Source organism: Macaca thibetana, chromosome 7 (assembly GCF_024542745.1).
Source record: "Macaca thibetana thibetana isolate TM-01 chromosome 7, ASM2454274v1, whole genome shotgun sequence".
Lineage (NCBI taxonomy): Eukaryota > Metazoa > Chordata > Mammalia > Primates > Cercopithecidae > Macaca > Macaca thibetana.
The window spans coordinates 148,352,431-148,369,442 of record NC_065584.1 but is presented as its reverse complement, the minus strand read 5'-3'; the positions used below and the strand labels follow the sequence as shown (position 1 = coordinate 148,369,442).

The window sequence follows — 17,012 nt, the reverse complement described above, 5'->3', positions numbered from 1 at the left end:
AGAGCAGACCCTGGGTTACTCTAGCAGCTGGGAGGGTGCTCCAGCTTCCGGCACCTGCCCAAGGTTGGGGCAAGGGTCAGAGTGGGGCACAGGATGGCCTCACCCATAAGACACTGAGAAAATAGTGCACCAGCCAGGTCCCCAACACCAACGCAGCCACCTTAGGCCACACCCTGCTCACCCTGGGCAGAGGGGCACTGCAGCTATGGCAGACAGTACATATGGTCAACTGTGCCATCTTATCTCAGTCTCTCTTCACCCTTTCACCTTCCCCCTTCCTGCCATTGATGTGTTGGAAAACTAGGCCACTTGTCCTGTCTCACAGTCTGGATTAGACTTTTTCCTTCCTCATGGTGTTCTTTAACTCATTCCTCTGTTCCCTGTATTTCCTGTAACTAGTAGTTAGATCTAGAGGAGATACCCTGCCTATTGGCGCTGTCCAATAGAAATGTAATGTGAACCACATACGTAATGTTAAATTTCCTAGTTGCCACACTGACTAAACAAAAAGAAATATGTGAATTGATTTTTTTTTTTTTTTTTTTTTTGAGATGGAGTCTCGCTCTGTTGCCCAGGCTGGAGTGCAGTGGCCGGATCTCAGCTCACTGCAAGCTCCGCCTCCCGGGTTCCCGCCATTCTCCTGCCTCAGCCTCCCAAGTAGCTGGGACTACAGGCGCCCGCCACCTCGCCCGGCTAGTTTTTTGTATTTCTTAGTAGAGACGGGGTTTCACCGTGTTAGCCAGGATGGTCTCGATCTCCTGACCTCGTGATCCGCCCGTCTCAGCCTCCCAAAGTGCTGGGATTACAGGCTTGAGCCACCGCGCCCGGCCGTGAATTGATTTTAATAATATTTTTATTTAAAATTATTAATGAGATATTTTACATTCTATTTTTCAAACTAAGTCTTCAAAATCCAGTGTGAATTTTATACTTAGAGCACATCTCAACCTCTTTTTTTTTTTTTTTTTTTTTGAGACCGGATCTCACTCTGTTGCCCAGTATGGAGTGCTATGGCACAATCACGGCTCACTGCAACCTTGACCTCACCTCAACCTCCTAAGTAGCTGGAACTACAGGTGCACATCACCTTGCCTGGCTAATTTTTGTATTTTTTGTAGAGACAGTGTCTCACTATGTTGCCCAGGCTGGTCTTGAACTCTTAGGCTCAAGTGATCTGCCTGCCTCAGCCTCCCAAAGTGCTGAGATTACAGGTGTGAGCCACTGTGCCCAGCCCACATTTCAATTCTTATGCAAAACAATGCAACAGTTAAAGTGAAATGCAGTTCTACTAAAACAATAAAGTTGTATTTAATGGAAAATATTTTATACCACTTCAGTTTTTGAATTAGAATAATTAAAATTAAATCAAAATTAAAATTCAGTTCCTCTATTACACTAGCCACATTTCAAGTGCTCAGTAACCACATGTGACTAGTGGCTACTCTATTGGACAGCACATATCTAGAACATTTTCATCATTGCAGAAAGTTCTGTTGATAGTGCTGAACAAGAGGCTTAAGCAGATTTAGGTTCCATTTTTTAAGTCACAGCATATCATAGGTATTGCTGTGTACTTCCTATTGCACTATTTTATGTCTGGTTGTTCTATTTTTCATGATGCTAAGATTACTTAGTGGGTCCAAATGTGCTTCTGGAAATGTTTAAAGAAAGGAGAAAAGAAGATTTTGATGCTCTTTATTTAGGATGGACTAGGGGGCAGGGAATGATCCCCAAAGTTGGATCAGAGCCATTTTAGCCATATAAGAATGATCTGGAGCCGGGCGCAATGGCTCACACCTGTAATCGCAACACTTTGGGGGCTGAGGTGGGCAGATTGCTTGAGGTCAGGAGTTCCAGCTTGGCCAATATGGTGAAACCCCATTTCTGCTAAAAATACAAAAATTAGCTGGGCGTGGTGGTGCATGCACCTGTAACCCCAGCTACTCGAGAGACTGAGGCATGAGAATCAGTTGAACCTGGGAGGCAGAGGTTACAGTGAGCTGAGATCACATCACTGCGCTCCAGCCTGGGCAACAGAATGAGACTGTCTCAAAAAAAAAAAAAAAAAAAGAAAAAGAAAAGAATAATCTGCAATACTCAGTATGCTGTAGTGGTTGACAGCTGTTCTGCCTAGGTTTGAATCCTGACTCTATTTACTAGCTATGGGACTGTAGGCAAGTTGCTTAACCTCTCTGAGCCTTTGTTTATTTAAGTGTGAAATAGAAAAGTGATAGTCCTTAGATCATAGGACATTGTGATGATGAAATGAGATAATGTGCATAAGGCATGTAACATAGAGTACGTGTTCAATGAATATTAATTACTATTATTATGTTGTCATAGTAAAAATACAGGTTTTAAGGCCTCACTGCTGGAGAATCTAATTTGTTAAAGTCTATGGTGGGATCTGTAAATCTGCATTTTAAAACAAGTTCTCCGAGTGATCCAAAGGTCCTGGATCCCTTGGCCTAGAACCCTTCCTGAGATCTTTCCCTTTGGGCCCTTGGCTTTATTTCAGCCCCAGCGGAGCACATGCTGGCTGGATACCCCAGCTTCTGTCAGAGGATTGTAAACCAAAAATTAAATTCTAAGCCCCCCAACTGAATAGACCCCTCTCTCAGCCAACGGGATTCCAAAGTAAACCTGAAAAACTTTCAGGCCATGATGGGAAGAGGGGTTGGACATGCCTCATTATACTCTCCGCCCATTGAAATTCGGGCACAAGTGACCAACATTAATATAAAAACAGTGAACTTAAGACTAACAAAACAGACTCTTTGCAGCAATAAGACAACAAATTCCAGCCTGACTCTACTATAACATCACATGACAAATAGCAGGCCCTGAAATAGATAGAAGTATTTTACCCTAATAAATCTTTTGACATATTTTGAAGTGGCCCTGCAAAGCTGACTCTTCTGGGAAAAATCTATATTCTCTGGAGAATCTCTGTTCCTTTCCATGTCTTTTTCTGATCCTGAAGAGATTAGCTGAGAGTCTAGCACCTTTTAAGAATGTGAATAGTAAACATTTGCCATCTATTGCCTCCAAGGGCAGCCACCTGTGAGACTTCGTCTACATAATAAAAACTTTGGTCTCCATAACCCTTGTCTTAACTCAGACACTCTTTTCTATTGATTCTTTTGATAATAACCAATTGCCAATCATAAAATCCATCTATGACCTAGAAGCCCTCCCAACTCCCTATCCTCACCTTCAAGTTTTTCCACTTTTCCAGACGGAACTAATGTACACCTTACATTTATTGATTGATTCAGCCTGTAACTTCTGTCCCCCTAAAATGTATAAAATCAAGCTGTTACCCAACTACCTTGGGCACATGTTCTGAGGACCTTCTGGGACTGTGTCACGGGTCTTGGGCACTCGTATTTGGCTCAGAATAAACATCTTTAAATATTTTACAGAGTTTGACTCTTTTTGTTGGCAGAATAAACAAGCCCAAGTAGGGTTACCAGATTTAGCAAGTAAAAACCTATTTTATCTGGCAATCCTAAATCTCAGGGGAGATTTTTTTTGCTCTGTCACATCAACTATAGGATGCAAGAATGTAGAGTGTGAAAAAGTAGTATCAAGCATCAAAAGTAGTATTCTAGAGTCTTTAGAGATTAATATAATTAATGGGGTCTTCTGCTTAAGTTAGGGGCCATACTTCGATTCTCTTGAACCCCATAAAGGGGCCATCTTTTATAAAATTAAAGAAAGGGGGCTTTGGGAGCTGTCTTGCCCAATCTGCTTTTTTTGTATGTAATGAAACCAGGTCCTGCCTGGAGAAGGGAAATGAGTTGTCTAAGGTCAGTGGCAAAGCTGGAATGGAACCTAGGTCTTTAGTTTCTGGCACAGCATTTGTTCCTCTTTGTCATCTGTCTTAGTTCATTCAGACTCTGGAATTCTGTCTCTGCCCCCCACCCCAATTAATGTCCTTCTCAAATGTAAAATACATTCCTTCCATTCCAATAGTTCCAAAAGTCTTAATTCCAGCATCAACTCCAAAGTTTAAAGTCCAAAGTCTCATCTAAATATCTAAATCAGATGTGGGTGAGACTCAAGGTGTGATTCATTCTGAGGCAAGCTGCTCTCCAGCTGTGAACCAATGACATCAAACATGTCGTGTACAAAATATGATGGTGGGACAGGCAGAGGATACACATTCCCATTCTAGAAGGAGGAATGGAAAAGAATAAAGGAATGACAGGCTCTGAGCCAGTACAAAACATTGAGAATAATCTTTGGCTCAATGCTCTGCCCTCCAGGCCCACAGGAGTGGAATGGAGGTCTTGCCCCTGCAGCTTTGGGCAACCCTACCCATAAGGCTTTGCTCTCCAAGCATTGACCCCCACCCGAAAGGCAGTCCTCTGCCCAGGGGCCCACCAGCTCCCTTAAGGCATCTTTTGAAATCCAGGAGAAGGCAGCCACACATCCACCAGCTTTGCTTGGCACAGAGCATGCCACACTGTTGCCCTCCAGGAGCCACACCTGGTATGTCTGAGGAGTGTGGCAACAGAGTTTGGAGAACAAAGCCCACAATGTGAGGCAGCACTGGGCAGTGGAGGCTCCTCCTTTGATATCATTCTGCCTCTAGGCTCTGGCACTATGAACCTGTGATGGGAGGGACACCCCTCTTTTCACCCCCATGATCTCTGAAATGACTTCAGGGTCATTCTTCCATTGTCTTGAACAATAGGTCCTGGCTTCTATTTAGATGGCTGACTAATCCCCCTATTGTCTTGATGAATAGCACCTGGCTTCCCTGAGAGTCGTATTAATCTTTTTATCAAATGGTTGCTTGGTCACACCTTTGTTCTTTCCCAAACAGGGTTTCTTAGTTTTTCCAATATGAGGAGACTGAGAATTTTTCATACTTTTAAGCTTTCTTCCCTTTGAGTAACAATTTTATCTTTAAAGCATTTCTTTTCACATTTTACTATAAGTAATCAAGAGGAACCAGGACACTCTTCCAACACTTTGCTTAGAAATTTCCTCAGCCAAATATTCCATTTTTATTGCTTACAAGTTCTACCTTCTACAAAACACTAGGGCACACACACAATTCAGCCACGTTCTCTGCTACTTTATAAGAAGGATGTGCTTTCCCTCATTGACCAGACCAGTAACATGTTCCTCATATCCATCTGAGACATTATCAGAATGGCCTTTCCATCTGTATTTCTACAAATATTTTGTTGATGACCACTTAGGTATTCTCTAAGAAGATTGAGAATCTCTTCTCTTTGTGATCCCTCACCAGAACCACCCTTACAGTCCATTCCTTCGTGGCAATGTAGGCTTTTTCTAGTTGGCACCCCAAACCTCTTCCAGCCTCTACTTGTTAGCTGATTCCAAAACAGCTTCCACATTTTTAGGTATCTGTTACAGTAGCACTCCATACTTGGTACCAATTTCCTCTCTCAGTTCATTCAGGCTGCTGTATAACACAATAACCATAAACTGGGTGGCTGACAAACAACATAAATTTATTTCTCATAGTCCTGGAATCTGGGAAGTCTAAGATCAAGATGAAGGTTCACTTCCTCATAGATGGCTGTCTTTTGACTGTAACTTCACATAGTGCAAGGGGAAAGTGAGCCCTCTGGGGTCACTTTTATAAGGGCACTAATCTCATTTGTGAGGGCTCTGACTTCATGACTTAATTACTTCCCAAAGGCCCTATCTCCTAATACCATCACCTTGGGAGTTGGAATTTCAAAATATGAATTTGGAGGAACACAAACATTCCGGCTAAAGAATCTGCTTGTTTTTGTCCCCTGCCATCTCAGGCATATTGGGGGGAGAGGGCAACCTTCAGGGTGACTGGGACCAGGGCCTAGAGTGGGAGCAGAGGCCCTTCTGACAACATCTCCAGAGTGATTCCTGCCCTTGTGATCCAAAAGAAAACAAAGCAAATAGAAGCAAAGTCAGTCCCTGGCACTGGTCAGACAGACAAAGCCCCAGACATAAGCAAGGGGGATTCTGCCATACGAGGTCCCTGGGGGATCAGGATCAGGGCTTGCATCCATCAGCCCAGCCTCATGACATGCAGAGCTGACTGGGCCTGGGCCTCCCCTCCCTCCGCTGGTGTTTTACAGAGTGTCTGGAGGAGAGCTCTTCGATTTCCTGGCCCAGAAGGAGTCACTGAGTGAGGAGGAGGCCACCAGCTTCATTAAGCAGATCCTGGATGGGGTGAACTACCTTCACACAAAGAAAATTGCTCACTTTGATCTCAAGGTCAGTAAGGGGAGAAAGAGAAAAGAATCAAGTCTACGAAGAAGAGGCTTAGTCCCTCCTGGTGTCTTTCCCAGGATGGGCCCAGCGCCCACCAGCGCTCCTTTCTCATCTTACAGTGAAAAACCCTGAGCTCCTGGGAAAGAGATGATGCTATAGAAATGTCCACCTTCTCAGTTTCATTTCTCATAACAGGTTTTCTGCACACAGGAGCTGACTGCAAGAAGCTCCTTAAATCAGACTTCAGGCACCTTATTTATTTCAGGTAGCGGTGTAACACTTTCTAAATAAGTAGACCAGTGACGGGAAACTTAAAACCAAACACCTTTCACAAGACTGAACTTTTTGATAACAAAGAACTAGAAGTATTTGGAGGATTGCTGAAGTTGGCTGACTCACCAGACCCTTTCACAGTGCAACCTCCATCATCCCTTGACCAGAGCTTGTAAATCCCAGAGCCCAGGGACCGCTGGCTGCCCTCCCGCACTCACCACCCCCACTCTGCTCCAAACTGTGGCCATAAAACTGCTTCTAGGGATCACTGATCTTTTGTGGTAACTGGTATTCAGGATTGAGAAAGTTCACTGTGACCGCATAGGACTTTATAAAGCAAGAATGTGGTCAAAGTAGAAGGACAGTTCCCTTAGTAACTGAGCTCAGTTGCATAGACTGATGAACCTATATAGATACTTATGTGTAAATGTCCTCTAACTTGTGATCAATTCTATGACCTGTTTGCTGGGGAGATCCCTTCATTTTTCTATCCAGAAATCCCTGTGGTCTTTCAAGCATGGTGCTGGGTGCCTGGGTATTGCTGCAGATACAAAATTCACTGAGGCCCTGTCTGAGATTACTTCCTCTTTTCCAGGGACCTTGGTGTAAGAGACAGAAAAACCAGCAACTCTAAGTACTATGCTAGAAGGAAGCCCAGAGTGGGTGGGGAGGCTAAAGGAGGGGACATCTAAGTCCAACCAGGGTATCAGAGAGGACTCCCTGGAAGAAGTGCTATTTACTTGAGTTCTGAAGGATTGGCAGGAATTAGAAGAAGGGAAGGGCCTTCTAAGGAAGAAAGGCCAACAGAATACATGGTCACAAAACAGCGCAGTGCATTCAGGGAAGTACAGGCACAGGAAGTGTGTGCTGAGTGTCTGGGAAAGAAGCCGGGAAGAGTGCAGGAGGCAGACACAAGAATCTGGGAGCTAAGCCAAGGAGCTTGCACTTTACCCTGAGAGATAAGGGTTCCAGTGAGCAGAGAAGTGAGGTGAGCATGGACATGTTTCAGAACGATCCCTCTGGCTGGGAGAACGGACAGACTGGAGACAGCCTGGAGGCTGGGGCTCAGCTAAGAGGCTAATGCAATAATCTAGGTAAGATGTGAGGAGGGGACAGAGTCAAAATCTTTCGCAGAGGTCAATCTGAGGATTGATTAGGTGCCTAATTAGAGGTAGAGATGAAGGAGGGGACAGAGTTCTGGATGACACCCAAGTTCTGGCTTGTGCCCCTGGCCCAGAGAGGGTCTGGCATGTCCATTGTCTCACAGTGGCTATGCCAGGGCATGGGCTCAGTTCCTATATGAGTCCCTACCCCACTCTTACTCTACTCTGCCTGATGGGGTGACCTTCTATGAGTCCCCTTAGCATGGTCCCCCTTCCTTATGCTGATTGTCACTTTTTTTTTTTAAATAGAGGCAGTCTTGCTCTGTCACCCAGCTGGAGCACAGTGGCATGATCACAGCTCACTGCAGCCTTGACTTCCTGGGCTCAATCTATCGCCTGCCTTAGCCTCCTGAATAGCTGGGACTAAAGGCATGTACCACCATACCTGGCTAATTTTTATATTTTTTGTAGAGGCAGGGTCTTGCCATGTTGCCCAGGCTGGTCCTGAGCTCCTGGGCTCAAGTGGTCCACCCACCTCAGCCTCTCAGAAGTGTTGGGATTAAGGCATGAGCCACTGCATCTGGCCATGATTGTCACAGTTTTGTTTTTTTTTTTTGGTGGCGGGGAGACAGGATCTCACTCTGTCGCCCAGGCTGGAGTGCAGTGGTGCGATCTCAGCTCACTGCAGACTTGACCTCCCAGGCTCAGGTGATCCTCCCACCTCAGCCTCCCAAGTTGCTGGGACTACAGGAACACGCCACCATGGCCGGCTAAATTTTGTATTTTTCGTAGAAATGGGTTTTCGCCATTTTGCACAGGCTGGTCTGGAACTCCTAGGCTCAAGCAATCTGCCCACCTCAGCCTCCCAAAGTGTTGGGACTACAGGCATGAGCCACTGCTCCTGGCTGTCACAGTATTTTTTAATACCTCCAACAGAAGTCTTCCAGAGTTTTACTGAGGCGTCACGGGTAAAAATTGGGGTCACCGAGGATGGTAAGGCCTGGGCAGGCCTTTGGACCTCAGGGTGGTAATAGCAGGAAATGGTCTTCCTTGATTGCACCTGTGTGGCCTTCCTGGTACTGCTATGGACAATTGACTTGTTGTTTTCTTGTGTCTTTGCTGGCTCCAGGAGACCAGTTTCAAAATGGGCTCCTTTGTCTTTTCGCGAATGGGTCTGGTAGGAGGAGTGGCTGGAGCCCAGCAGGCACCAATGACCGCAGCAGGTTCGTGATGTTTGGCTTGCCTTTATGGCAGCTCGCTGTGGTGGGGAGAGTTAGCTAGGCTTGGAATTAGCCAGGCTGGGTTATCATGTACCATGATACACCTGAACCTCAGCTTTTCAACTTCAGTGCAAATAATAATATCTACCTGGCAGTGTTGTAAGTGTTAGAGAAAAGAAGCATTAAGTGCCAAATATGGAATAGGTGCTCTGTAATAGTAGCTGTTATTGTTATTCCCTTCTCAGAATAGAGGAAAAAGGAAATAGAACTTTTGTTACAGTGTTTTGGGCCCCATAGACTAGGAAAACAAACCCTGCGAGTACAGTTCTGTTAATAAATTGCCCAGCAGACAGCTGAGTTGGTTGCTAGGTAGAACTGCTGGCGAGGGCTGGTAAGGCTCTGGGCCTAACCTGGACATTTTCCATGACCTGGAAACGGTCTGGGTTTTCCCTGGATGCATGTGAGTTGAGGATGCTGCTAGTCCCCACCATAGCCAGGTATCCTTAGAGTTGTGAGGACTTGAGCTTTCTGATTCTTCCACCCATGGGTCCCTTGGCCTAGGCCCACCTGGGCAACTTCAGGAAGTGATGAGTAGCTGAAACTCAGAAGGATTACCTCATGATTAGGTAGATGTTTCCTGGAGCCAGAATGTGGGTATGCGTGCCTCCTGGCTGGAACATTCTGTCAACTGGAGGGGATCATGCAATTAAGATCCAGCTGGTAGCTTAGAGGAGGCCTCTTGGTTCTGTGTTGTTTCCCACCATATAAAATCCACATTTTTCTTCCTGATTTTCATTCTCCATGATGGACTTTCACTTTCCTCTCCTGCTTATATTCTGTTACTCCTCGCCAAGCTCAGGGTCCTTACTGCCCAAGGAACACAGCCAGCATGTTGTCTCCACACCCTTACCCATAACCTGTTCTCCATGCACTCCTTCCAGCTTGAAGGGGCAGGTAGTGGAAGAGGGTTCACTCTCTTGCCTGCCTTTGGAATGTGAACAACCTCTCTTCAACTGGTATTTGATCAGCTCCTCCTATGTTCAGCCCTTGTCAGGCTCTGTCCCTGCTCACCACATGCCCCTAGCCTGGTTGCAGGGAGCAGACAAGTGGACAATTTTTTTTTTTTTTTCTTTTCGAGATAGGGTCTTGCTCTGTCCCCCAGGCTGGAGTGCAGTGGCACAATCTTGTCTCCCTGCATCCTCCACCTCCTGGGTTCAAGTGATTCTCCTGCCTTAGCCTCCTGAGTAGCTAGGAGGACAGGCCCCTGCCACCATGCCCAGCTAATTTTTGTATTTTTAGTAGAGACAGGGTTTCACCATGTTGGCCAGGCTGGTCATGAACTGTTGACCTCAGGTGATCCCTGCCGACCCCACCTTGGTCTCCCAAAGTGCTGGGATTATAGGCATGAGCCACCATGGCCAGCCCAAATGGACAAATTAATATGAGATAAGCAGTATTGGTAAAAACAGGAGACAGAGCACGATGACCAAATAGAAACCTTCACTGATCATCCTCCCTGTAAGAACACCAAATTGAACAGCTATCCACGCACAAAAAAGCACCTTTATGAGAACCAAAAATCAGGTGAGTGGTCACAGTACCTGGTTTTATTCATTATTTTATTTTATTTTATTTTATTATTTTTTTGAGACCAAGTCTCGTGCTATCGCCCAGGCTGGAGTGCAGTGGCATGATCTCGGTTCCCTGCAAACTCCGCCTCCTGGGTTCACACCATTCTCCTGCCTCAGCCTCCTGAGCAGCTGGGACTACAGGCGCCTGCCACCATGCCCAGCTAATTTTTTTGTATTTTTAGTAGAGATGGGGTTTCACTGTGTTAGCCAGGATGGTCTTGATCTCCTGACCTCATGATCCGCCCGCCTCGGCCTCCCAAAGTGCTGGGATTACAGGCATGAGCCACCGTGCCCAGCTCACAGTACCTGGTTTTAATTTCATATCACAGAAAGAGGCACTGAAGAGGGTAGGAAAGACAGTCTTGAATCATCTACACCACCCTTTCCCCATCCTCTGGCAGCAGCCGTGTTGCATGGAGAAAGAACCTGTGCATTTGGGGGAGGGAGAGTGCAGCAATTGTGGGACTTTGCATTGAAAGTCAGTGCTACCCTGTCACAGCAGAAAGCAATACCAGGCAGAACCCAGCTGGTACCCATGGAAGGAGCATTTAGACTAGCCCTAGACAGAGGAGAATCACTTATCCCAGTGGTCAGAACCTGAGTTCCAGCAAGCCTCACCACTGCAGACTAAAGTGCTCTGGGTTTCTAAGTAAACTCGAAAGGAAGTTTAGGCCACAAGGACTGCAATTCCTGGACAAGTCCTGGTCCTGTGCTGTGCTTGGAGCCAGTGGACTTGGAGGGTACACCTAGTAAGACATCAGCTGGGGTGGCCAAGGAAGTGCTTGTACCACACCTCCCCTACCCCCAGGCAGCACAGCTTGCAACTCCGGGAGAGAATCCTTCCCTCTACTTGAGGAGAAAAGAGGGAAGAGTGAAGAGGACTTTGTCTTGCAATTTGGATACCAGCTCAGCCACAGTCAGATGGGGCACAAGGCAGAGTCTTAAGGATTCCATTCCAGGCCCTAGATCTCTGACAACATTTCTAGACACTCCCTGGGCCAAAAGGGAATCCACTGCCTTGAAGGGAAGGACCCAATCCTGGCAGGATTCATCACCTGCTGGCTAAAGAGGCCCTGGGCCCTGAATAGTCAGCAGTGATATCCAGTGTATCACTCAGAGACATGCACTCAGAGACATGCTGGCTTCAGGCATGACCCAGCACATTCCCAGCTGTGGTGGTTATGGGAAGAGGCTCCTTCTGCTTGAGAAAAGGAAAGGTAATGATAAAGGGGACTTTGTCTTGCAGCTTAGGTACTAGCTTGGCTACAGTGGGGTAGAGAACCAAGTGGGCTCTTTGGGTTTCAATTTCAGGCCTTAGCTCTTGGACGGCATTTCTGGACCTACCCTGGGCCAAAGGGGAGCCCACTGCCCTGAAGGGAGAGTCATAGGCCTGACAGCCTTCACCACAAGCTGACTGAAGAGCCCCGAGGCCTTGAATGTACACTGGAAGTAGTCAGGGAGTACTTGCCATAGGCCTGGGGCAGTGGTGGCCATGGGGAGAGATGCCTCTGCTTATGGAAAGGGGACGGAAGAATGGGAAGGACTTTGTCTTGTGGCTTAGATACCAGCTGGGCCACATTAGAATAGAGCACCAGGTAGATTCCCAAGGTTTCCAACTCTAAGCCCTGACTCCTAGATGGCATCTCTGGACCACCCAAGGCAGTGGGGAAGCTCACCACCCTGAGGGAAGGACACAAGCCTGGCTGGCTTTGCCACCTGCCTATTGTAGAGCCCTAGGGCCTTCAGCAGACATAGCTAGTAGCCAGGCAGCTGTTATAAGCTTTGGGCAAGACCCAGTGCCATGCTGGCTTCAGGTCTGACCCAGCACAATCCCAGTGGTGGTGGCCACAGGGGTGCTTGTGTTACCCCTCCCCTAGTCACAGGCAGCTCAGTACAGAGAGAGACTTCATTTGTTTGGAAGGAAGTAAGGGAAGAGAACAAGAGTCTCTGCCTCATAAACCAGATAATTTTTATAAATCTTCAAGGCAGTACCTTTACAAGCCTGCAAGAACCACAGCATTACTGGGTTTGGGGTGTCCTCTAATGCAGATATGGCTACAGTGACCAAAAACTTAGGTTACATCATTTACGTCTCTTCAGATATCTGGAAAGCCTTCCCAAAAAGATGGGTACAAACAAACCAAGACTGTGAAGACTAGAATAAATACCTAACTCTTCATTGCCCAGACATCAATAAACATCCACAAGCACCAAAACCATCCAGGAAAACATGACTTCACCAAATGAACTAAATAAGACACCAGGGACCTATCCTGGAGAGACAGAGATATGTTACCTTTCAGACACAGAATTCAAAATAGCTGTTTTGAGGAAACTCAACAAAAATCAAGATAACACAGAGAAGGAATTCAGAATTAAATAGATTGAAATAATTAAAAAGAATAAAATTCTGGAAGTGAAAAATGCAGTTGACGTACTGAAGAATGTGTCAGAGTCTCTTAGCAGCAAAATTGATCAAGCAGAAGAAAGAATTAGTGAGCTTAAAGACAGACTATTTGAAAATACACAGTCAGAGGAGACAAAAGAAAAAAAAAGAACGAAGCATTCCTATAAGATCTAGAAAATAGCCTCAAAAAGGCAAATTTAAGACTTATTGACCCTAATGAGGAGGTAGAGAGATAGAGGTAGAAAGCTTATTCAAAGGGATAATAACAGAGAACTTCCCAAAGCTAGAGAAAGATATCAATATTCAAGTACAGGAAGGTTATAGAACACAAAGCAGGTTAAACCCAAATAATAATTAAACTCCCATAAATTAAAATAAAGACATTTAATAATCAAACTCCCAAAAGTCAAGAGTAAAGAAAGGATCCTAAAAGCAAGAGAAAAGAAACAAATAACATACAATGAAACTCCAATATGTCTGGCAGTGGACTTTGTAGTGGAATCTTACAGGCCAGGAGAGGGCCAGGAGAGGGTGGCATGACAAGTGCTGAGGAAGAAACCTTTATTCTAGAATAGTATATCCAGCAAAAATATCCTTCAAACATGAAGGAGAAATAAAGACTTTCCCAAACAAAGAAAATCTGAGGATGTCATCAATACCAGACCTGTCCTACAAGAAATGCTAAAGGGAATTCTTCAATCTAAAGGAGAAGGACATTAATGAGCAATAAGAAACCATCTGAAGATGCAGAACTTGTAATATTAAGTACACAGCAAAACACAGAATATCATAACACTGTAATTGTGTGTAAACTACTTGTATCTTGAGTAGAAATATTAAATGATGAACTGATCAAAAATAACGACAACATTTCAAGACAGTACAATAAGATATAAATAGTAGTGAGGAGAGAAAGTTAAAGTGTAGAGTTTTTACTAGTTTTCTCTTTGCTTGTTAGCTTGTTTATGCAATCAGCATTAAGTTGTCATCAGTTTAAAATAATGGATTATATGATAGTATTTGCAAGCCTCATGGTAACCTCACATCAAAAAACCTACAGCAGAGACACAAAAAAATAAAAAGCAAGAAATTAAAACTTACCACCAGAAAAAAATTACCTTCACTAAAAGGAAGACAGGAAGGAAGGAAAGAAGGAAAAGAAGACCACAAAACAACCAGAAATGAAAAAGCAAAGTGGCAGGAGTAAGTCCTTACTTATCAGTAATAACATTGAATGTAAATGGACTAAATTCTCCAATTAAAAGAGGTAGATTGGCTGAATGGATTAAAAAACAAAAAACAGTTAAGAGGTTCCAATATGGCTGAATAGGAACAGCTCCAGTCTGCAGCTCCCAGCATGAGCGATGCAGAAGACAGGGGATTTCTGCATTTCCAACTAAGGTACCAGGTTCATCTCACTGGGGCTTGTCAGACAGTGGGTGCAACCCATGGAGCAGGGTGGGGCATTGCCTCACCCGGGAAGCACAAGGGGTCAGGGAATTCCCTTTCCTGGCAAAGGGAAGCCGTGACAGACGGTACTTGGAAAATCCAGACACTCCCACCCTAATACTGCGCTTTTCCAATGGCCTTAGCAAATAGCACACCAGGAGATTATATTCCACGCCTGGCTTGGAGGGTCCCATACCCGCAGAGCCTCACTCACTGCTAGCACAGCGGTCTGAGATTGAACTGCAAGGCAGCAGTGAGGCTTGGGGAGGGGCGTCTGCCATTGCTGAGGCTTAAGTAGGTAAACAAAGTGGCCGGGAAGCTGGAACTGGGTGGAGCCCAGCACAGCTCAAGGAGGCCTGCCTGCCTTTGTAGACTCCACCTCTGGGGGCAGGGCATAGCTGAACAAAAGGCAGCAGAAACTTCTGTAGACTTAAATGTCCCTGTCTGACAGCTTTGAGGAGAGTAGTGGTTCTCCCAGCACAGAGTTTGAGATCTGAGAATGGACAGACTGCTTCCTCAAGTGGGTCCCTGGCCCCAAGTAGCCTAACTGGGAGAAACCTCCCAGTAGGGGCCAACTGACACCTCATACAGCAGGGTGCACCTCTGAGAGGAAGCTTCCAGAGGAAGGATCAGGCAGCAACATCTACCGTTCTGCAATATTTGCTGTTCTGTAGCCTCTGCTGGTGATACCCAGGCAAACAGGGTCTGGAGTGGACCTCCAGCAAACTCCAACAGACCTGCAGCTGAGGGTCTTGACTATTAGAAGGAAAACTAACAAACAGAAAGGACATCCACACCAGAACCCCATCTGTATGTCACCATCATCAAAGACCAAAGGTAGATAAAACCACAAAGATGGGGAGAAACCAGAGCAGAAAGGCTGAAAATTCTAAAATTCAGAGTGCCTCTTCTCCTCCAAAGGAACACAGTGCCTTGCCAGCAATGGAACAAAGCTGGACAGAAAATGACTTTGACTAGTTGAGAGAAGAAGGCTTCAGACAATCGGTAATAACAAACTTCTCTGAGCTAAAGGAGGATGTTCGAACCCATCGCAAAACTAAGAACTCTGAAAAAAGATTAGACGAATGGCTAACTAAAATAAACAGTGTAGAGAAGTCCTTAAATGACGTTATGGAGCTGAAAACCATGGCATGAGAACTATGTGACACATGCACAAGCTTCAGTAGCTGATTTGATCAAGTGGAAGAAAGGGTATCAGTGATTGAAGATCAAATGAATGAAATGAAGCAAGAAGAGAAGTTTAGACAAAAAAAGAGTAAAAAGAAATGAACAAAGCCTCCAAGAAATATGGGACTATGTGAAAAGACCAAATCTGTGGCTGAAAGTGATGGGGAGAATGGAACCAAGTTGGAAAACACTCTTCAGGATATTATCCAGGAGAACTTCCCTAACCTAGCAAGGCAGGCCAACATTCAAATTCAGGAAATACAGAGAACGCCACAAAGATACTCCTCAAGAAGAGCAACCCCAAGACACATAACTGTCAGATTCACTAAAGTTGAAATGAAGGAAAAAATGTTAAGCGCAGCCAGAGAGAAAGGTCGGATTACCCACAAAGGGAAGCCCATCAGACTAACAGCGGATCTCTTGGCAGAAACTCTACAAGCCAGAAGAGAGTGGGGGCCAATATTCAACATTCTTAAAGAAAAGAATTTTCAACCCAGAATCTCATAACCAGCCAAACTAAGCTTCATAAGTGAAGGAGAAATAAAATCCTTTACAGACAAACAAATGCTAAGAGATTTTGTAACCACCAGGCCTGCCTTACAAGAGCTCCTGAAGAAAGCACTAAACATGGAAAGGAACAACCAGTACCAGCCACTGCATAAACATGCCAAATTGTAAAGACCATCAATGCTAGGAAGAAACTGCATCAACTAATGAGCAAAATAACCAGCTGACATCATAATGATGGGATCAAGTTCACACATAACAATATTAACCTTAAATGTAAATGGGCTAAATGCTCCAATTAAAAGACACAGACTGGCAAATTGGATAAAGAGTCAAGACCCATTGGTGTGCTGTATTCAGGACACCCATCTCACGGGCAGAGACACACATAGGCTCAAAATAAAAGGATGGAGGAAGATCTACCAAGCAAATGGAAAACAAAAAAAAGTAGGGGTTGCAATCCCAGTCTCTGTTAAAACAGGCTTTAAACCAACAAAGATCAGAAGAGACAAAGAAGGCCATTACATAATGGTCAAGGGATCAATTCAACAAGAAGAGTTAACTATCCTAAATATATATGCGCCCAATATAGGAGCACCCAGATTCATAAAGCAAGTCCTTAGAGACCTACAAAGAGACTTAGACTCCCACACAATAATAATGGGAGACGTTAACACCCCACTGTCAGCATTAGACAGATCAACGAGACAGTAAGTTAACAAGGACATCCAGGAATTGAACTCAGCTCTGCACCAAGTGGACCTAATAGACATCTACAGAACTCTTCACCCCAAATCAACAGAATATACATTATTCTCAGCACCACATCACACTTATTCCAAAATTCACCATATAGTTGGAAGTAAAGCACTCCTCAGCAAATGTAAAAGAACAGAAATTATAACAAACTGTCTCTCAGACCACAGTGCAATCAAACTAGAACTCAGGATTAGGAAACTCACTCAAAACCGCTCAACTACATGGAAACTGAACA

At 45.0% G+C, this 17,012-nt stretch overlaps 2 protein-coding genes across 6 annotated transcripts in view; one reads left to right on the top strand and one right to left on the bottom strand.

Moving 5' to 3' along the window:
- SNX1 (sorting nexin 1) overlaps positions 1–17,012 on the bottom strand; it is a 631,233-nt gene that overhangs the window by 162,947 nt on the left and 451,274 nt on the right. The window lies entirely within an intron of this gene.
- Positions 1–17,012, top strand: part of DAPK2 (death associated protein kinase 2) — a 140,819-nt gene that overhangs the window by 69,502 nt on the left and 54,305 nt on the right. For 2 of the 5 annotated variants that reach the window (XM_050795994.1, XM_050795988.1), the window contains one exon: positions 6,105–6,243. The exons of 1 other annotated variant lie outside the window; for it this stretch is intronic. Coding sequence is in view for 1 of the 4 variants with exons in the window: in XM_050795988.1 (XP_050651945.1) it covers positions 6,105–6,243 (139 nt within the window). In the remaining 3 variants the exon portion in view is untranslated. 2 more of the 5 variants (XM_050795993.1, XM_050795990.1) reach the window with 2 other exon arrangements.